Source organism: Colossoma macropomum, unplaced genomic scaffold (assembly GCF_904425465.1).
Source record: "Colossoma macropomum unplaced genomic scaffold, Colossoma_macropomum, whole genome shotgun sequence".
Classification (NCBI taxonomy): domain Eukaryota; kingdom Metazoa; phylum Chordata; class Actinopteri; order Characiformes; family Serrasalmidae; genus Colossoma; species Colossoma macropomum.
In genome coordinates this window covers 30,278,719-30,301,970 of record NW_023494799.1, presented here as the reverse complement: position 1 = coordinate 30,301,970, position 23,252 = coordinate 30,278,719, and the positions used below count along the sequence as shown (strand labels likewise).

Here is a 23,252-nt window from a genome sequence, read left to right as displayed (position 1 = left end):
TACGGCTCCCAGTTATGGATGGCTGTGGCATCATTCGGTTTTCAAACAGATGAGCTCCTGATGGTGAAGTGAACGCTTTACACCACTCGGGAGCTCCTAAAGTTTGCTGTGTTCATAAATGCTTAATACATTGTAAAAGTACATTTACAGTGCTTCAGTAATCCAAACACGCCATTAATGAACTCCACTGATGTAGCACTACAGTTAATAAACGCCAATAATTTATACAAACCCACACCCCAAAAAATTCAGCACGCCAAACACACCCCCATAATAAACCTCGATAATACGCAATACTACTATAAACCTCAGTGTCACACTATAATCCACTCCAATAATAATCATAAAAACAGGTAAAATCTTTGTTTCTGTTCTATTGAAAAATATTTAGAGAAAAATACAAATCAATCCAAATTGTTAGTAAGTACATCTGACTGAATGTAAGCTGTTCCTCCTCTAATATAATAATCATCACTAAAGCTTCTGTCACAGGCGGACGGCGAAGGTGACGTCACAGGCTCCCCTAGTCTGAGCCAAACATCGCTAACAACGGCGCTCGCTCGCGCTTCCGTGCGGCTTCACACACATACACACACGCACACACTCGCGTCTTCATATCGCGCGCGATCCAGACCGGGCCCCATTTTCGCCGCGCAGCCTGCAGCGAGCAGCAGTATCGCGTTAAGACTGAGCGTCAGCGGCGGCGGCGGCGGCGGGACCGGAGAGCCGCTCTAGCGCGCGCGAGCCCCCAGCCAGACCTGGTAACAATAATAAAAAAAGATGCTGGACCGCGCGGAGCGGGGAGGTTTGGGATCGATGGTGCGGCTTTGAGATCGTTGAAAATTTATTGGAAAGGAAGCGAGTGAAAGGAGAGAGAGAGAGAGAGAGAGAGAGAGAGAGAGAAGAAATATTAGGGGTGTCTTTCCATTCCCATCATGGAGCTCACCATGGAGAACATTGGGAACCTGCACGCCGTTTCGCACGCGCATCCACCGGGCGACCTGATGAGCTCCCCTCACGCGCGAGCGCCGCCTTCGCACCGGAGCTTGTCGCATGGGCGCTCGGCCATGGTGTCCGGTATGGCGTCGCTGCTGGACGGCGCGGGGGAGTACCGCGCGGAGCCTTCGCTGCACGCGGCCATGAGCGTGCCGTGCGACTCGAGCATGAGCCTGAGCGGCACGTACACGACCCTCACGCCGCTGCAGCACCTGCCCCCCATTTCTACAGTGTCGGAGAAGTTCCCCCACCATCCCCACCACCAGCACCAGCACCACCAGCCCCACCACCCGCACGCGCACCAGCGCTTCTCGGCCGGCAACGTGAGCGGCAGCTTCACGCTCATGCGTGACGATCGCGCGCTGGCCAGCGTGGGCGACCTGTACGGCCACTATGCCAAGGACATGACCACCGTGGGACCGTCACTTTCGCCGCTGAACAGCGGCCTCGGGGCCCTGCACGGCGCGGCGCAGCAGCCGCTGGCCGCGTACGGAGACAAGCTGCTCTCTTCTGGGGGCTTCGAGGCGCACGCAGCCATGCTGGGCCGCGGGGACGAGCACATGGCGCGCGGCGGCCTGGGGGCCCACGGGCCCGGGCTCGCGTCCGCGCTCAACGGCGTCCACCATCACCATCACGGTCACCACCACCACCACCCGCATCACGGCCACCACTCGCACTCCCACGGCAATGACAGGCACGCGCCTGGAGGCGGAGGAGGGAGCGGAGGTCAAGCGGAGGAGATCGACACCAAGGAGGTGGCTCAGAGGATAACGGCCGAGCTGAAGAGGTACAGCATCCCGCAGGCCATTTTCGCGCAGAGGATCCTGTCCCGCTCGCAGGGGACCCTCTCCGACCTGCTGCGGAACCCCAAGCCGTGGAGTAAACTCAAGTCCGGCAGGGAGACGTTCAGGAGGATGTGGAAGTGGCTGCAGGAGCCCGAGTTCCAGCGCATGTCCGCCCTCAGGCTCGCAGGTGCGTAAAAGCAGATGCTCCGAGAAAAGGGTTACTCTATGAATGTCTCGAGTTCTGGTTCTGTGTGCAGTAGGCGTGGACCATCAGGTAATAGGGGACACCTGAAGAAAGTCTTCCATGATATTCAGCTGATATTTACTAAATAAGCACTAGTGCAGTGTTTTTTACTAAATAAACACTAGTGCAGTGTTTATTATTAAGCAAAATACAGCAAATCAGGCTCATTAGATTACAAAAACATTTTTAGAGGAAAATGAATAGAATGGCTTTGTCTTTTAAGATGTTTCATATTATCTTCCAAATTGACTCATATAAGCCTCCCTCTAAACATATGAATCCTCCCTAAAAACAGACACTGTGAAACTTTCTGTTCCCGTTTCTAAGTGAACTCAATAACAGACTCCAGCCAGTCAAAGACAGTCTGTTTAATCTACACTAACACAAGAGCTTCCATTTAAAGGAGGCCTATTATAACCGCACACAAGCCCCCCAGATTGGGTGCATTCAGGTATTCTAGGTCCCCTATAAGAGCACTTCAAGAAACTCATTACACCCTCAGTAAAAAAGGTAGTAAACTGTCACTGGGGTGGTACCCTCACGGGGATCTCAGTACGTTTAGTCAGGGAATACAATTGTACCATAATCCTTTGGAATTATATTATCTAGGTTGTACTGACTCCACACACCCCGTCTCGTCTCCAGCCTTTTTATTTTATTGTTCTGTTTTAAAACATTAGGTTATGAAAAGGTACAAATATGTACTTTTCACCTGGAAAAACTTATTTAAGGTTAACGGTTGGACTTTAAAACCACTGTTGTACCTTTGAGGGAACATTTACATTGTTTGTAGCTTAATGAACGAAAACTGTACCTGCACAGAATCTTTATTTCTGACAGTGTACAGTTTCAGGTGATGCTTACAAGTATTTTTGTTCTAAATAAGCAATAGACTGCAAATAGGTTGTAAATAGACTAGTTAAACTGCAGAAGTCATTTTAATAGAAGGTTGGCTTTGCAATTGACTTTCTATAGACATGTCCCGTATTACCTGGAGGCCTATTATAAGCACTCTAGACCACCATGTGGGGAGTTTTTAGGACGTCTGGGTGTAGATGAAACACTGGGGCACTAGAATGTTCCCTAATGTCAGAGTGCAGCTCCACATGTAGGGACGAAATTAACCTCCAACGAAAAATAACTGAAGTTACTTTAATTCAAGTAGTGCGTTTTTACGTTCCATATTAAGTAGTTTTGCTAGAGACGTGTGTAATGTCCTGCCATGCTTTTGTTGGCTTTGGGTGGTTTGTAAATGAGTTAGCTGCTATTAGCTCACTGACATGACGTTCCGCGTCTAGTTTGTTTACATGTGACGTCACAGCGTTTCCCACAGGGTTAAATGGCCCAATAGTCCTCTTTATGTCCGAATCACCCACGCTTTATTCTGGAGGTCCACCTTCCAGATGTGCTCCACCTGATCCCATCTGCTCAGAGCAGCAGTTCTCAAACTTAACTCATAGAGAGCAAAATTGTGGACCGTCTTGGAGGCTTGGGGGGGTGTTGTCGATTAGAGAAGGCCCTGGTCAGGTGGGTCAGGAAGGTGGGTCACAAGACTTTTTCAGAGCTAATTTGGGGTCGCCCCCCCCCCCAAAAAAGTATATATTCATAATTTTTGGTGTGTAAAAATAGAGAAATTTGGCTCAAGAAAAATAAAAGGGTAGGAGGAGAAATGAGGGTAGAAGAGAATTAAATGAGATCAACAGAATTCAGTGTTCGGATTTCTGTAGATGAATCCTGGATGTCAGTACAGCGAACACTGCTTATAATAAATCCATTGCTTTGCACATTTTTATTTATACATTTTTATTGCATTATATATATTTTACAATGTTTGCTCCAGAATGACTGTCAGTGCTGTTCTTATCTGACTGATCATATACGTTATAGTATAATTGTATAATTGCTTGTTGGAGCATTATATTTCTGCAGGCTTGTCCAAACTCAATAGCCTCATGTTTCAAACCATACATTCCATATTTTTAACCACAGCCTGTTTAATACAGTCCACTGCTTTGACATTTTCCCGGCTCGCCGTTTAGTTAATCCACCAATTTGGTCCCCAAAATAGCTTCCTTATCCTGATAGCCATCGAAATCCTCGCTAAAAGAGAATCAATGCAATAAGAGCGCGGATCTATTGGCCACATTCAGGCCATTTCAATGCCACTGAAATATTTACGTACGAGCTGTAGGTGAAAAGTGGAGCCCCGTATAAAGACTGTCTCACCTGCTCGGGGTCTCTCTGATACGAGCTGGCACGGAGACGTGTGGCGTCGTATTTCAGTGTAAGCTTCAGTTAAGCGCCGTATAGAGGCGTATTTTAGCTCCACTCAGTGTCTCGCTTAATGAAATGTAAATTGTTCCTTTTGCACATTTAAGGGCGTTCTGGTAAATAAAGATTTAAGCACTATTAAATGGTCCCCTTAAGTGCCATTGCTGTTAAAGCTAATTGTCCATCGAGATTTTTTAACACTTCATTAAAATCAGGAGGCTTTGCTAGAGGAGGTTCAGCCTCTGAAGATAAGGACAGGCTCTAAGACTTCTGCCTTCTGAGTGTTTTAGTGGAGTCATAGAGGCTGCTTTAAATCAGAGCTCCATGAAGGGAACATCAGGCATAATTATTAGTATTTTTATTGCTCGGTTATAATAAGCAATATGCATATTTGCATTCACCTGTAGTTGTTCTATACAGTCTGTATTCGGTTATACGCTGATATAGTAATTGAATGGCACATCTGGAGCTGGTCAGATTTGGCTTAGTGCATTTAAGCCTGTGATTCTGCTTTAGGTGCTGTGTGTGTGTATGTGTGTGTTTCAGACTGAGGCCTGCTACTCGCTCGGCCACGTCAATCAATACATTTAAATTACTATTGCAAATTCATCACAGTCACAAAAATCAATGTCGTGGTTTTGCCTGGTTAATGCAAAAATAGAAGCGAGTGGGAGACCAGGTACCATTGTTCTACAAAAAGCACGAGAGCTAGGTTTAATAATAATAATAATAATAATAATAATAGGCACTTTTGTGCTTGGACCCCTAATAATACATTTCCTTAAAGGGAAATTCCACATTTTTTTTCAATTTGTCTGCACAAATAAATGTAAACTAAAATCATTCAGAGTGGTTTGGTGTGAAATGCTCCGTTCTAGAGAAATCTGTTCACAGTGGTGGTGATAGGAACCAAACGTCTAATGCTTCTAAAAGCTCCTTAACAGAAAGTTACTACATGAAATGGTTATGAATTCGCTGCCTGATACCTGAGACATTATTTTAGGATAGTTCTGAGAGAAGGTTTTAGCTTATATTTTAAATCCATTCCCGGTGGAGAGATATAGGGCGCATGGCGCGAGGCACTTTTTTACCATTATCAGCGTTACATAGACAATAAATACTACGAGGTGTAGAACTTGTTAGTTTGGATGGTAAATAAAATGATTATATTTGCATTGAGCGCTGCAATCAGCGCTAAAATTCGCGCTAAGCTGCTTAATTCGTAACCAGAAAAGGCCGCGTGTAGACGAGCTAACAGGCGGTATGAGGAAACTGATGCGGTTTGAAAGAGAAATGAGACTGAAGCACAAAGCAGACCGCGAAGGCAGGGACGAGCGCAGATGGGAGAGACATTTAAAGATTGCATTAAGTATGAAAAACAATTCGGATCAGCAGAATTTCACACTCCATCTCAATGTATTTGGTCGGGTCAATAGAGCGATCGATAAAGATAGCCAGTGCATCTATCAATTATTCCAGTTCAGCACTCTCTCCCTTTGGAGCCTCTCACTCTCTCTCTCTCTCTCTCTCTCTCTCTCTCTCTCTCTCTCTCTCTCTCTCTCTCTCTGGGTTTGGGCTTTTTAGATTAAGGGGGAAAATCATTGATTGTATTGTGTGCCTTCTGCGTTCCCTCTTGTAATCAAATATCTTTGGCGAAAAATGGAGGTGTTGTTTTAAATTTGCCCTCTGAGAATTATGCAGAGTGTGGAGTCTAAACAAGGAGGATCAAACTAAAACAAATAAAAACGAATTAAAGTAGAACGGAGAAATATCTACACAGTCGAATAAGCTGGAAAAAATCATCATCATCATCATCATCATCATCATCATCATCATCATCACCATCTGCCTAAAGTTCTCCTCCGGAGCCCCGACCTGGCGGGCTGAGGCTGATTTAGGAGACAGGTTTAGGCAGGAGCAGCAGCGCTGATCGATACCCGCCTCAATAATTGATAGACAGTGAGAGATGGATGGCCAGGCTGCAGATATGGACGCGCTGGCCCTGATGAAGAGAGCGCGCTACAGTCGTGCAGGGACCATTTCCCTTTGTAAAAGTGGGGAAATATGAATATGAACAGATTTGTCATAAACCACAGCTCTTTCTTTTCACTGTGCGCTTTAAAAAAGCTCTGGACTGTTCCTCTCTGAGAAGTCAGCCTAGATTCGCGGATTTGCTCATGTTTAATATTTAATATCTAATAATATTTTATATAGGATGTATGTTTTTGCTGGTGATATATGGAAGCCCTTTCCGTCAGGTAGAGAAGAAATATTTGCCTCTTCTCGACATATTATTGTGAAAAATGACTTACTATGTCAAAATGACTTACCATTTCGAAATAATGCCTTACGATGTCAAAATTATGCCTTGCTGTTTTCAGATAATGACTTGCTATGTTGAAATGATCACATTATTTTTCAAATAATTACTATTTCGAAAAATGACTTACTATGTCAAAATAATGACGTACTATTTCAAAATAATGACTTGCTGTCTCAAAATAATGACATGTTGAAACAATGACTTGCTATGTCGAAATGATGACATCATGTTTAAAACAGTTGAAAAATGTTTGAAAAACACCAACTATTTCGAAAAATGACATACTATGTCAAAGCATTACTTACAATTTCGAAATAACGAATTAGTATGTCAAAATAATGACCTTACATTTCAAGAAAATAAGTAATTGTTGCGGGATAATATGTCATTATTCTGAGATAATACGACAGGAATTTGCGAAAGGTCATTGTTCCGAGATACTACGTCAACATTTTGCCATGACGCTGACAGAAATTGAGAAGGGAGAAAAAAATGAGGACTCCCCCCGCTGCCTGGCGGGAACGGGCTTAGTGATGATTTACTAATTTCAATAAACTCCTCTATATTTTAAACACTGTACATTTAAATACCTCTAAGGTGAATATTAAGACAACAAGGTCCAGTTGAAACAACAGATATGTGTTGACAGAGGGTCTTGGGGTCTTGGTGTGTCGCATTATTTTTAAAGGGGATGGTTTCTTCAGTAAAATCAGCTGGTGGTTTAGAGAAAGCCCCCCTGCATGGCTGTATTCAGCACCACCAGGGGACTGTGTGTGTGTAGGCCACATAAACATACTCCCACCATACACCATGCCTACATTGTTAGGATGGGCTATATTTAACCAGCACTGAATTTGTATTGATTTCCATTCCTCTTCTCCCCTTTCAGTAACCAAAGCTGACCCGAAGAGGCGAGCACCCCCTTCTTCCCCAATGCTGCACCACACGTTGACTGTGTGAGCTTTATACGTTATAATTTAACGGAGAGAGAGAGAGAGAGAGAGAGAGAGAGAGAGAGAGAGAGAGAGAGAGAGAGAGAGAGAACAAAAGCGCCATACATAAGGCCTAAATTCATTCGTGTGCATGGCCGAAGGCTGGCTCACGGGCATACATCTGCACTCTTTCGCCTAGTTGAATCCACAGGGGATCGCGTAATGGTAAATGCAACCCAAAGGTCCAGCACTGTTGCTTGTACAATGGCTAAAAAACACGGCCTATTCTAGCTCTGATTCCTGATCAATCCCCGCGCGCCATGCGCCGTTCGTCCGCCAAAACGGATCGATGCCGGAGAGGGTGACCTTTAAATCAAATCATAAAGCGAGCAGCGGACCAGAAGGCGCGCATCAAAGGGTTAAACTGCATTGCGTCATCACGTGGGGAGGTTTAATAGTTTTACCCGAGCTGAATTCTGAGACCACCCACAACTCCAGCTCGCTTGACTCACAAGCTACAGCTTCAAACATGCGAGCTTAAATTTATTTAGAAAACTCTAAAGAACTAAATTATTGACATGCAAGCAAAGCCATTCAGAGTGGCCCGATGATGAAGTTCCTCTGTTTGGAGAAACTTAGGCAGAACACTTTAGAAAAGTACTGATGGCTGGACACTGAATACACTGTCCTAAATGTATTCAATAACAGATAAAGTTACAGTACATAAATAGTAACACATTCAGAATACATTTAGATTACATTTACAGTACATCTTGGAAAGGCTGATTGGATTTTTTAAAATTCACATCATTCCTCGTTGTTACTGGATGTCGATTTTCTTCATGTAATTATTCTGTTTCTGTTTCATATAAAATTCACTTTCATTAAAATGAATTTCCAAAAATTCCTAACTTTTTTTCTCTCTCATCGCCTGCTTCAGTCCACTGCTGCTCCCACAATCCCCTGAGCAGGAGTCCAGTACAACACAGATGCTAAACTTTTCACTCACAAACATGCCCACTACTGAGAAGAGTATTAGTTTGATCATCATCAAAAGAGCTTAGTTAATAACTGGTTCATCACGTTGGTTTATCAGTCTACTCAGGCTTTAGTGGGAACTTCAGTGTTTGTTAATCCTCTTTAAAGTTTGTCCTATGAGAAAGTTTGCTACATGGCATGCACTGATTCTAAAATAGTTGTAAATAAGCATTGGTGGAGTTTCTTTTAAAGATGTACTTTGTAAGTTTTCTAAAAGTATTCTAAAAATGAAAAAAGTAACTATTCTGAATATCGCCTTTACTAAATATAACTTGGACTGAATACAGATGCTTAATTCCTGTGTTCTGAATACATATTCCCAATACTTGCATTCCGCTCCGCCCCAACCCCAGCTGTCAATCACAGTTTAAACTCTAATTAAACTCCAAAATAGACTGCAGTTTCATTTACTTATAGTCAGTAACGACAAACAGAAAGAAAGCACTAAAAATTCCCTGGAATCGTTTTCAACACCTGTGTACTGTACTGTGATCGTTTGTTGACTTATGACACAACAGTTATTAATAGTCTTTCCGTTTTCTTCTTAGTTATCATCATATTCATCAGTACTGGGAGTATTTTGCTAAAATATTTATAACAACATGCAGATCAGACTAAGAATTTTAGTGACACAGTGAAAAAAAATGCAATAATAATAATAGGCAACAAAACTGAATCTCTACCCTGGATATGTACAATATTAGTATAGTATGTTAATAGTATTATTTGTTTTTGTGATTGACACATAAAGCATCAGTATGATAAATGTTTTGTATAGTCACTTTTGTTCTGTCAGACCACATTTACACCCCTGCCTATCACAGAAAGCTATTACATGAAATGGTTATGAACACACTGTCTGAGACACTGTTTATTGAGCTTTTTGCCTACAGCATCTTTTGTAAATCAACTAATAGCAGAGAAGTACATGCAGGGTTTTGTAAGACAAAATAGTCCCCTAATTTTTTCAGTTTTACCACTATTTTACCATTATCAGCATAACATTACTCAAACAGCATTACTCACAAGATGTGTAGGTTCTCTGGTCATTTTGGATAGTAAATAAAATGACTATATCTGCGTTGTAAACATTGTGACCCCTGGTTCATATCACCAGCACTCAGTAAGTCAGTAAGTTTCTGTACAATGAACCATTTCACATCAAACCACTCTGAATGACTTTGTTTACATATCAACAACTGAATTATGCAGAATCCTTAAGAAAATTCAGCTTTAATTCTGACTGAATGGCTCCCTTAGTAAATCTTGCATGGTCAATAAAGGCAAAGCCACCAACCTGCATGTGCAGGTTCTGACTCATCTTAAAGCGAGCGAGGTTGTTTAGTCAGGCTGTGGCTCCGTCTGTGTGCTTGTGCTTGCGAGGCATAAAGGCAGAAAGCATGAAAGAGCTGCTGATGATGTCTTTGGTTCAGGAGCTTGAGCTGACGGTGTATGAACATCTTTTTGGCATAAACTGATTTAGCGATAGGATAGTACAGTTAAGTGAGTCATTCTGACACCAACCTGGTCATCACTGCAATTTGTATGTTCTCTTATAAACCACTGAGGTTTATAAATTAGTCAAATCTAACGATAGTGTTCCATACACTCTTTAAAAAGATGGTTCTTCAAGGGTTCTTTAGTAAAGGGTATGGTTCTGTTTAGAACAATGAGTTCTATGTGGAATCATTTTGTGCTTAAATGGTTCTTGCATGGGAAATTGTTCTTTAGATTGATGGAAAATGTGTTGTATATATTTCTATATACAACCTTTTTTGAATATTGTTCTACACTCTTGACAAAGATGGTTCTTTGAGGGCTCTTAGTAAAAAAAATGGTTGTATATAGAACCATGAGGACCTAAAGAACCCTTTGTATGATTAATGGGCACTTTGCATCATGAAAGAGGTCTTCAGATTGATGGAGGAAGTGCTACATGATTCTACATGGAACCTTTTTAAAAATGGTTCTATTATTAAGAAGCAATACAAGCTTGTATCATCACAATAGCAGAACCTTTTTGGCTCTATATAGAACCCTTTTCTATATATAGAGAATGTGTTGTATATGGTTCTATAAAGAACCATATACAACACATTCTCCATCAATCTGAAGAGCCCTTTTGTGATGTATTTATATACAACCATTTTCTTTACCAAAGAACCCTTGAAAAATGATAGTCTATATGGCACCAAAACTGGTTCTTCTGTTGTTATGAGCTTGATGTCATAACAATAGAACCCTTTTTGGTGCAATATAGAACTTTTCTGTAATGGTTCTAAATAGGACCATATCCTTTACAAACAAACCCTTGAAGAACCATCTTTTGGTATATATATATATATATATATATATATATATATATATATATATATATATGGAATTGTATGTGATACTGTAGCACAATTTGGCTAGTTTATAACACTCACTGGCTTAAAAAACAACAAAAAACAACAGTCATGACCAGGTTGGGATTTCAAATTCACAAACATGGTTGTCTCTGTACTGTGTGTGGATAGTGTAAGGCTAAAATACCCTTAATTTACATTAAGCTTTTATTGCCATTTACTGTCGACATATTGATCCTCTGTGATAATCAGGCGTGATGTTACAATTTTATGACAATTTATTAACCGTACAGTACAATCAACTGGGAAGTAGGCCTAGAGATTCAGTTTATGGAGTACTGAGCTGCTTATGTAAAGCTTTCAGGCCTGGCCTATACGTTTGCCTTTTCCTTGCCTCTTGTTTTTTTTTCAGCTGACTCTACAAAAGTAGGCTAGCTCTGTCAAAGGATTGACCTTTGGATGATTAGAACTCCTCAAAACAAGAGAAAAGATAAAAATTAGTGTGAGTCATTAACAGATTGTGAGATAAACAGTTGAAGAAAATGTGGGCTGTTACAGCAGAAAGCTGTAAAACCAAGGTTCCGTCAAAATGTAGTTAGGCTAGGGTTTTTGTCCATTTGCTTTTCTCAGTGAGGTTTCTTGACAGCTGCACATCCTTTCAGACCCATAGAGTTGAGTTGTTGTCTCACAGTGGAAGGATGGACAGAAAGACCTGTGGATTTTTCAGATCTGAAGCAGCTTGATTTTCTCCTCTCTCTCAAAGATAAAAGCTTTAAGTGCTGTTTATCTGATGGTGACAGTTTTGTTGGTCAACCAGGTCTTGCACAGTTGTTTTTTCTGTATCTTTTAATCATTAAGGTTTGAGCTTTGTGCAAGTAGATTATCTTATATCTAATCTCCTCAGAAATATCTTCTGAAAAATGCATAACTTGTATGTGGTTGTTTGGACTGGAAATGAAATAAACGAAGGGTGGTCTCTCTGACTTTTGCACAATACTGCGTGTATTGGGAGTAAAGGGATGTGTAGTCCGTTGCATGTTGAATTTCACTGGTACTCAAATTGGCATGGACATGAACCAAGATCTTTCAGGCCTGATGTCCTAGTCTGAATAAATAGTATGGCAGCTGCAAAAATCAGAGATAACCCACCGATATCATCTGACCTGTATTATGAGTCCTGTGGTTCCTCAATCCTCAAACATTATGAAGATCTGTGAAGAGTACCATATCATTCATCTAGATGTAGCCCTCATCTTTTTGAGCGTGTGGTCTGTAAAACCACATGTTGCCACAGCCATATGTAAGCACAATAATCACAATAGCCAGTGAGAAATTCTAGTTGTTCTCAACACAGTAGCACATTTGAATAAAAAGAGTAAACTTTAACACAAATGCTGAATGCAGAGAAGAACAAATGGCATTCAACACAAATAAATACACAGACCTTCTACTTTTTGTGATACCAGGACTACAAGAACACTATACTAGAGGATGGGATGTTGTCAGCCATTACATTATGATTTAAAGCATTGGTGTGGGGTTGTATGGCAGGCATCCTCCACATCTGAAGAATAAGGTCTGCAGCAGAGTCTTTCTTTTAGTTATCCACTTTGAAATCCATAATATCTGATACTTGGTCTTTGAGTAGGAGCTTGTGAAAGGCCAGATTGAGATGTCTGTGGTTCACAAAGCAGTTCACTCTTCCTTTACCACCTAGTAAGTCTTTCTTACTGGACAGAATGTGTGGCACTAGGTGATCATGTTCTCAGTGGGTGAATGTGATGAGTTTCTCTACTTTCCCTGTTATTTTGATCAAATCATTTTGATTTAAAATAACCCTCATGATTGTTGAATTTAAACTCTGCAAGAAGTGTTTTATTACTATTATTTTTCGTTGTTAAGTTTTGGTTGGAAACAAACTGTGAATATGAGCCATAGCCTCAGTCATGTATAGAAATGCTATGCTAGGACTCTTAACTGAAGGGATCACTGTACTTTGCTATATAAATTGTTAAATATATGTTAAAGCAACACTATGTAGGATTTGGGGATTTGGAGACCTCTCTGGTGGAAAAATGTAATTGCATGCAATGTGTGGAAGAATGTTTTGTTATGTTGGTTGCATCCACAAGCAGATGAATCTGACTATTGCGAGTGCGTTGAAAAAGTATTCAAAGACAATTCAGTCAAAACTAAAGGACGTGTCCTCCGAGGCTGTAAGTGTATTACCTACTATTACCATCATGTCTTCATCAGGATAATGTTAATTTTGCATTTGAGACCTAAATATCAAGTCATACCTTCTTTTTGAGTCTGTTCATGTGATGTTAGTATGTAAAGACGTATGACGTGGCCCTAAAAACTCCCACCAAATCCGTCCCAGTTCCTCTGACTTTTACCTGATTATTTCAGGCTTTATAAAGCACATTTTAGAGTGTTCTTTTTCTTCACACTCAGTAACACTCCTTCTTTAACAAAAAAATATTACATAGTGCAGCTTTAATGTCTGTCAAAGGCTTCAGATAAAACTTGGAATGGCTTTTACAAGCTTCAAATATTTGTGTTGAATCTAAACAGGCCAGAAATTGTTCATGTAAATTGCTGTTAGATTATCAGATATTAGCATTATCATAGAGATGTTTTTCTTTCTAGTGTTTGACTGAGATTTGACGTGTATGGCCTAGACTGAAAGCCTGGCTCATATAGTCCTAGTTTGCCACTGCATAGTTCACAATGTTATTTCAGATCTAGTCCAGGCTTCATCACGGACATTGAAGCCTTACTGTGTGTGCTTTCTCAAAGGGCTGATTAGACTTCAATTAGACAAATTAGACTACACTCATGACCACCAGACCTAAACATTTTGCGAGTCATCTAGCTACCTGGGAGCTTGCAGGACATGCTTATTGCCTCCTGCTATATCGAGGGCAATCATTATTTTTGCTCATCGGTGAGGCCACAGATACAGGCTAAAGCCTAGAACATAAAAATCCTATGTAATCCTACAACCTAACCCAGGAGTATTCTTCAGAATCCCAAGACAACCTTGGAAATCACTATTGTCACTAAAACGCTACACAATCAGTGCATAAGAAGACACAAATAAGACATTATCAAACATGCATAATGATGTAGCAAGAGATATTAATAAAAGCTTGGTAAGTAAAATGAGCTGCTATGAAATCTGTAAGTATGAATGCTTTTATACCTCCTATTCAACTAAGGAGGGGAAAAAAGGTTATGCATAATATCACCTATGGGCTTTGTTGTGGGAACAGTCCCTATAGAGCTGTTCAGTCATGGCCAATGACCTTTTGTGTCACATTCATAGTTCCCAAGGCACTGCAGTAAAGGATGCTTGTCATGTAGGTTAAAGAAGCATTTGGAATGCATTTAATACCTGATTCCTCAGCACTAAGGCAAACTGGAGGCATTTAAATGAATAGAATTAATATATTTATACGTCACCAATTGGCATCATGTAAATTGCATGGCTAAAGCATAACACCCTTGCTCCAAACCATGAGTTGTTAAGTAATCTCAAATAGACTTGCTTATGTGGTTTCTGACACTGTATGACACTGTTATCTGTATTAATGGGCAAAAGTAGCTCTCATTGCCTAATTTTAGCTGATGATGAAGGAGCCTATGCAACACTTTGGTGTTGTAGCTATTGTGACCCCTGCTTCCTATGCCCACCATTATAAAGAAATCTGAGCAGAAAACCTTTTTCCACATTTTCTATGTGTAATTTGCTAAATTAGTGAAATTCTCCTTTAACCAAATCTGTGAAAAACTGTACATGTGACATTAACATGGATTTTTTCCCAATTTGTCTCCAATAACTTGACCCTTTCCAAGTAAATATAATGTAATTGCACAAAAAGAAATGCGATGTGGGCTTAAAGAACTGGGTGACTCATTAGAGAGCTTTAATTACAGTGAGTGACTGTAGACAGATTGAAGTTATCATACACATACAGCAGTAGATTAACAACCTTAAATGAAAATATATGAAGCATATATTTTTAAGATGATTAAGGAGTCGATGTAACACTTTGGCCAGACAGAATGTTCTTGGCGTGAAAACTAAGACCAAGGTTAATGAATGGCTTTGATAAATAGTGTTATTGACTATTACCATCTATTAATGTTATTTATTCTTCCTTTAAGAACAAACCTAGGATATTCTCTGTTCAGAAATGAATCTAAGTATCTGACTATATCAAACAAAACCTATGCTATCAATTCTGTGCACCCAAATTCACAAAGGAAAATCAATTTAATAATAAATCATTGCATTGATTTTAATACAACAATGTGTAGTGTCAAATTAAATCAACATAAAGCCAGTAGAGCCAAGAGAAAGTAATTCTCCCAATTGCAAGTGTATTAGGGGCATAACACTCTCTCCTAATTATATTAAAATGTAATGAGTGGAGTAATTAGTGTCAGAGAGTATAGAATGGCATTCAGTATAGTCACAAACCTCGGTTTTCTGTATTGACTCTCATAGCCTTTAGGAAATAGCTGCGGCCTTATAGCCTATATGTTATAGCTAGAACATACGGGCCACGAGAGCCAAAAGAATAGACATTCCTAGTTTCATCTACAGTCAAATGCAAAAGTTTGAACACCCTGGGTCAAATGACATGTTTTGGTGAGAGTAATTTAACACATCCTCTACAAGGAACGCACATATGTGTGGCATTTTTCTGCAAATTTGAGTGCACAGTTTCTGTGTATTTGCTGGGTTTAGCACATAAAGTATGCCATAACTTTTGTACAGGCCACATTTTCTGTTTTATTTTTTCCCATTATGTTAAATTCAGCAAATAAACAGTAATTGCCCATGAAAGTGAGCAAAGTGTGTTCTCAGTAAAGGATGTGTAACTTATTTTCACTTAGAAGAAAAAAATCAACAAAACATGTCATTTGACCCAGGGGCGCCCAAACTTTTGCATATGATTATATGTGTTCCAGGTATATAGTAGGCGCCACAATATCTACAGCTAGATCTGGTATACAGAGAAAGAAAAAAATATGTTCATTCTTATTTTGTGTATCTCTCATATTAAGGCTTGCAGGATTTGTAACATTTGACTGTGATGTAAAGTCGCAGCTTAATTATATGGAAAGTGCACCTTATATAGCATACAGGCCTTTAGTTCTTTATAACATGAAGCTTTATTTGTTTGGTTATGTGTGTTTATTATGATCTTTTAACATCTGTTTTTTATTATTTCACACTTTCATCATTTATTTTATTAGCTGAACTCTTCATTTCTTCTGCCTATTTGTAATAGAGCTACATTAATCAAAAGAATGACTCACAAACACATATTAAAGGGAAATTCAGCTGATTATTTGCACATTGCATAAATAAATGGTTGAGATGTAAGCTAAGTCAGTCAGAGTGGTTTGAAACATGCCGAGCCAGAACGGTTCACAGTGATGATGATAGGAATCAGACATCACAGACATGTTTACATAAAATAGTTATGAATATGAGGTCTGATGCCTGAGACGTTGCTTTATGATAGTTTGGAGATTATTTAGGCCTAAAATATATTTACATGCAGGGTGTTGTAAGGCAAAGTAGTCCCAAATAATTTTAAGTCCCCTTATTTTTCAGATTGAACACTGTTTTACCACCATCAGCATAAAATATGTTTAAACCTAGAAGACATGCAGGTTTACTGGTATTTTTTGATAGTTGATTAATGATTGGGTTGTAGATATTGGGACTCCTTCTTCCTATCACCAACATTATAAAAAATCAGAGTCAGTACATTTTTCTACAAAAGACCATTTCACCTCAAACCACTCAGGATAACTTTGTTTACACTTCATGACTGAATTCTGATGATATTTTCTTTAAAATCATGGAATTCCCCTTTAACCACAACTGCGTACATGGACTTTTTTTATCTCATTTTATCCTGTTCTGATTATGATATGTGTGATATGAATGTGATATAAATATGAAAGGCTATGGGGGCCTTAAGGAATTCATGATTCATTAGAGAGCTTTATTTACAGTGAGCGACTGTAGGCAGAGTGGGCAGTTAACATATATATATATATATATATATATATATATATATATATATATATATATATAAACCTTAAAGGGGAATTCCACCATTTTTTCAAGTTTTCTGAATAATGTAGTAATTGATATGTCAACAGTGTAGTTCAGAGTGGTTTGATGTAAAGTGATTCATTGTAGGGAAACTTACTGACATAGATTTCTCTACAGTGGTAGTGATGGGAATGAGGGGTCACATGCCTACAACGCAAATATAGCCATTTTATCCAAACCCACCAGTGAACCCACAGGTCTTCTGATTTTTAATATGTGATGTTGATAATGGCAAAATAGGCATAAATCTGAAAAAACAAGTTTTCTTTGGGGTCTATTGTGCTTTATAATGCCCTGCATGTACCCCATCACCATGAATGGATTAAAATAAATGGATCAAAATACATTTTAAGCACAAAACAAACAAAAATCACAAAAAAAAATCACAAAACTATTGCAAAGCAATGAGGCAGCCTAAATCTAACCACTTCAAGTAATAACCTAATGTGAGGGAGCTTTCAGAGGCATTAAACTCTTCAGACATCTGGTTCCTATCACCACCGCTGTGAATAATTCAGAGTCTGTAAGATTCTCTAGAACAGAGCATTTGACACCAAACCACTCTGAATGACTTTGTTTACGTTTCCACCATTTAATTATGTAGAATTATGTAAAGTTCCCCTTTAAATGAAAATATATGAAGCATACATTTTTAAGATACTATGAATTTAACATCATCTAATTATTGGTCAATTTTCATCTGCAGTGATCAACTATTATTTTCTTGAATTCATCTAATTATTAAAAGAAATGTAAAATTTATTAGCTCATATTCCATCTCATCACATGACTCCATTATTTGTGGAGGCTCCTTTGTTTTCATCCGGAATTTATCCCATATGATATGAGGCTATTTGTTTTTACTGATTCTGTCATAAAAATATTTCGTCTCCTCTCCGTGTTTAGTTTCTTTGCCTGTACAGCTCGGTGTGCAGCTCTGAAGTCTGTACTCATCGATTTTTCTCTCTCTTTTACTTTCTCTGGCGCGCTTGCCTCAGTAATCAGGCCTCCCTTCCCCACTGCTCGATCACTATTGATTACTAAATCCACTCGCTCACACCAGGGAATATCAGCAGCGACACCTGCCGGCGAGAGCACGTTATAACAGCGCAGACGCGTTCTATAGCAGTGCTTCCTTATCCTGATACCTACACAGTGTAGATATACGGACATACATGTCCATATATTTCACAGCAGCACATTATTACATCATATATATTCACATTATATGTCAATTACTTGCATATCTACACTAAGGAGCCACTCAGTTTGCCACTGTAGGACCACCACTGACCAGGGTGGTGGACCAATCTCAGCACAGCAGTGACACCAACTTGGTAGTGGCTGTGCTGGTACGAGTGTATCATATCTGGGTTTTTTAAACACTTTGTGCCAGGTGACCTTGAATTTACACATCCATTGTACAAATAAGTAAAGAATATTAAATACTTATGTTTCATGTATAATTTATTACTAAACATATTAAATAATTGTTTTAATGTATTAATAAATTACATTTATTGGAAGAGAAACATTACACAATTAGGTAGTACATGCCAAGATATGTACCACATGTCTATACCACAGACATGTTCATGTTGCCTGTGCAAAAGTTATGGCACATATTATATTTTATGTTGCATTATTTCCAAAATGTTAAATTCAGTAAATGAATAGAAACTGTGCTCTAAAATCTGCAGAAAATATGCCATATTTAAGTGTGTTCTCTGTTCAAACATTTGATATATATATATATATGTATAATATTATAAATATTATGTATAATATTATATAGCATTTTTTTAAACCACATGAAGGCGTCAGTAATGAAATGATGTGTTGAGTCAGGTGTGCTGGAGTTCAGGAAACACTAAAATTGAAAGCAGGCATCTTACATGTGCAGCGGCTGTCATTTATAAACAGCATTTCTCAGCTTAATTTCTATCTGCTGCTTTTGTAGCATATGGTCGATTACCATGAACTATAATTTTGACATGTTTCACTGTACTTAATAAAAAAGGCAAAAAAAATCATTAAAACCACTGACTTGGAACACACTTACAATAGAATGCTTTAGGCAGTTGCAGAATTCCATCCATTCACATTTAGGCAAAACATGCATGTTGTGAATGTTTGTAAATTCTTTAGTCAAAGAATTATATTATGCTTATATATTAAACTGTAAATCTATATAATTTGTTCTTTCAGAGGCGGGTTTTGTTTTCTAGAAGGAAATCTATGGTACGATACAGATGCAGCAGGTTGAGATTAGGTTGAAAAATGCTCAAGTATTTTCATTTTTCAGCAAAATGACACTGAATGTTTGTACATGTTTGTAAACATGTTTTGAAAGCAGCACAGGGAAAAACAAGTAATGTAATGCAAAAATGATTACTGCAGTAGCATTTCCAGAGACTGTAAATGTTTAAGTGGGTAGGTGGTGTATGTGTGTGTGCAGCGGTGAAGCCAATGAGGAATATGAACATGATGGATGTGGTCCAGGAGGTTAGACGCCTGTGGTAAACTGATTTGACTGCGAGAGGTGACGTGATCAATGCACTCCAACTCACTGTAATTAGATACACGGACCCACAGTTTGGCTCCAGCCATCCACACACACGCACACACATATATACACACACACAGTCGGGAGCAAAAAAGCGTGGGAAACATGATAAAATCTCCTAATTATGACTTAATATTTTACAATGACGAGATACCGTGTCATAATGAGATAGCATTTCATAATTGTAAGGAATTTAGTACCTCAGAATGGTGAGATACGAACTCATTATTATGTAGGACTATGTCATAATAATGAAATACTGTCATACAAGATAGTAAATCAATTATGAAAGCCTTTCTAGTCGTTATGAGATATTAAGTCATAATCATGAAAAAATGAAAAACATATGGAAGCCCATTACACCTGCAAAAAAATTAAAGCTTTTTAATAAGTCATAATAATATAAATTATGGCCTCATAATTATGACCTCATATTTCATTATGACTTAGTATCACATAATAATGCATTAGCATTAACATACAAGAAACTTATGGAAGACTTTTTCTACTACTTGAAAAAATTAAGCTATTTACCTTAATATCTCATAATTAAGAAAAGGAATCTCATGAGCTACTATCTCATAATTATGACTTAATATCTCACAATAACAAGGCTATCAATGAGTGAATTTCATAGTAAGTCACAGATGAGAGATACTAACTCATTTATGCAATACTAAGTATTTGAAATAGAAGTTATAATTATGAGATGGTAATACAACTACGAGAACATTTCTAATTATGAGTAATATTATGTCATAATCAAGAGAAAATGAAAAATATCTGAAATCTATGGGAGTCTGTTTCACCTGCAAAAAAAAAGCATTCATAATAACAAAGTTTTCTATAATTATGGCCTACTATCTCATAATTATGACCTCATATTTCATTATGACTTAGTATCGCATAATAATGTATTAGCATTAACACATATGAAACTTATGAAAGTCTTTTTCTACTAATTGAAGAAAGTTAAGCTATTTACCTTAATATCTAATATCTACCTAATATCTCTATATAAAGAAATCTCATGAGCTACTATCTCATAGTTATGATTTAATATCTCACCATATCAAGGCAACCAATGAGAAATTCATAGTTAGTCACAGCTGAGAGATACTAACTCATTTATGCAATACTAAGTCATTATTCTGAAATAGAAGTTATAATTATGAGATGGTAATACAGTTATGAGAACCTTTTTAATTGTTATGAGATATTAAGTCATTATCATGAGAAACTGAAAAATATATTAAACCTATGGAAGCCCATTACACCTGCAAAAAATTGAAAGCTTTTTAGTAAGTCACAATAACAAAATTTGTCATAATTATGGCCTACTATCTCATAATTATGACCACATTTTTCATTATGACTTAGTATCGCATGAGGTGTTAGGATTTCACAATTATGACTTATTATCTCACACTGGAAACAGGCTTCTTTAGGATGTGTGTAGAAATCCTTTCTAACCTTAGATCTGAAATGATTGATTGACAAAGCAGCTTAGTCTTTGAGGACGTTCATTATGGAGAGACAAATTGATGCACTGTATACTCATATACACCCTGTAATGTACATATGATAAATACAGTCATTCCGACTGACTGAAATACCCTACAAGAAGTGTTGGGATGATACGACTTTTGTATTATTGCACCATAAAAAAAGAAACTGCTTGTTGCACAGATGGAACTCGAATGATAGCAGTGCTGTGATGGTGGCAGAGTGTGGGGAAACCAAAGAAGGCATAATAGTTAGGCACAATAGGGGGCATAATGGTTGATTAATCAAGTAGGAGCTGACAGATTCATAGATAATGGAAATAACTGTTAGTTGCAGCCCTATTTACCCCATGCTTATAGTCAAATAGGTACCTCTACTCTTACCGTGTCCTTCCCTTGTGACGCTACAACGCAGAGCCATTATATTTATACTGCAAGAGTACGTGTGGTTGCAGTGGGGTTGGAATGGATGGGGCGAAAGGCAGTTATAAATATCCCCTCACTCTCAGTGCGTCAGATAGCCCTCCAGTGGCCTCCGTTTGAAGTCACAGACTGCATAACCTGCTGGAGGGAGATCCAGCCTTCAGTCCCCACGGACAACCCCCCACCCCATCCACACACTGAAGCAGCGCGGGTCAATATCTCCCTTATGCTTTTCTCCCTCCCTCACGCACATGCATACACACATACACATGCACACAAAAGCGCCTGCTTTTGCTGCTTTTGTACACCAGTCACTCTCTCTCCCACTGCGAGCCCAAACTGCATTAATATTGAATCAAAACAGCAGTGTCTCTAACGACCAGTCTGAAGTGCTCACCGCTGGCCAGCTCCCTGTCTGCTCTCTTTTAAAAGGGATGATTTTTGCCCTCTGGGGAGGTACAATGGATTTGTCTTAAATCACTTTTAATCCGCGGCCAAACAGCAGAGGGCAAAAAAATTCTGCTCAACGTAAGCAGCTAATCTGTAGAATTGGTGCAGAAATGGGGCATGTTGCTGTAAGGAGCGCAAACAAAGGGGCTAATGAGTTTTCTGCTGTTTTTCCTTTGTCTCCTACCACCCTCCCCTTCACACTTCCCCTCCTTTGCCCTCTGCCAACCCCTACCCCTCCCCTCTCCTCCGCTCCTTCTTCATCGTGTCTACTTCTCTTAGAGCTTGATATGTTTCTCCATTGCCGAGGGGACCCAACTATTTGCTTCGGGTTTGGTCAGGTGCTGACATGATTTCTCAAATATTTGTTGGGCTCGGGTCCATATTTAACATTTAGGTTTCTCATAGCCACTTTTAACACATTTTGGCCTTCCTTTACCCTTGCTTTAGGTTTTCTCTCTACTCTATTCTCTCTCACTAGCTTTATTACCTTTTTCCAGTTAATACATTGGAGTCAGTCATGTTGTTGATGCTGAGGTTCACGAGGCCAATGGGTTTGTGAAAATGTATGCAAGTAAGTTAAACAGTGAATTGATTCAGGGGAGTGCAGTTTAGTGCAACCGAAGGACATTTAACAAAGCTACAGTCAAGTTTGGACAGAATTTTTGTCAGGCTACCGTTGGGTTTGAACAGAATTCCTTAGGCTAAAGTTGAGTTTGGACAGAACTTTGTTGGGCTACAGACAGGCTTGAACGAAATTCTGTCAGGCTATAATTATGTTTGAATAGGAGTTTTGTAGGGTGACAGTCTAGTTTGAACTGGTCTAGTTCATGTCTGACATTGGTTAAATGTTCTCTGGCTATGTTCCAGTTTGGTTCCAAAATTCAGGCCTGATAAAAGCTAACTCCTCTTCTCTCTTCATCCTGCCAGCCTGCAAGCGCAAAGAGCAAGAGCAGCTAAAGGAACGCAACTCCGTGCCAAAGAAGCAGCGGCTGGTCTTCACTGACCTGCAGCGTCGGACGCTCATCGCCATCTTCAAGGAGAACAAGCGGCCCAGCAAGGAGATGCAGGTGACCATCGCGCAGCAGCTGGGTCTGGAGCTCAACACAGTCAGCAACTTCTTCATGAATGCACGGCGCCGCTGTGTTGACCACTGGCACAACGACCTCCAGCATGGCCACAGCCCTGGACAGCCGGGCACATCCGCACCCACCTTCTCCAAGGCCTGA

General features: G+C 39.3%; 1 protein-coding gene across 1 annotated transcript; it reads left to right on the top strand.

The window, feature by feature from the left end:
• The first annotated feature begins 870 nt into the window (after positions 1 to 870).
• onecut3a (one cut homeobox 3a) lies at positions 871 to 23,252 on the top strand. The gene is made up of 2 exons (XM_036586099.1): positions 871 to 1,968; positions 22,954 to 23,252. Exons 1-2 carry the CDS (start codon positions 936 to 938, stop codon positions 23,250 to 23,252), a joined length of 1,332 nt encoding a protein of 443 aa, XP_036441992.1. The 5' UTR covers positions 871 to 935.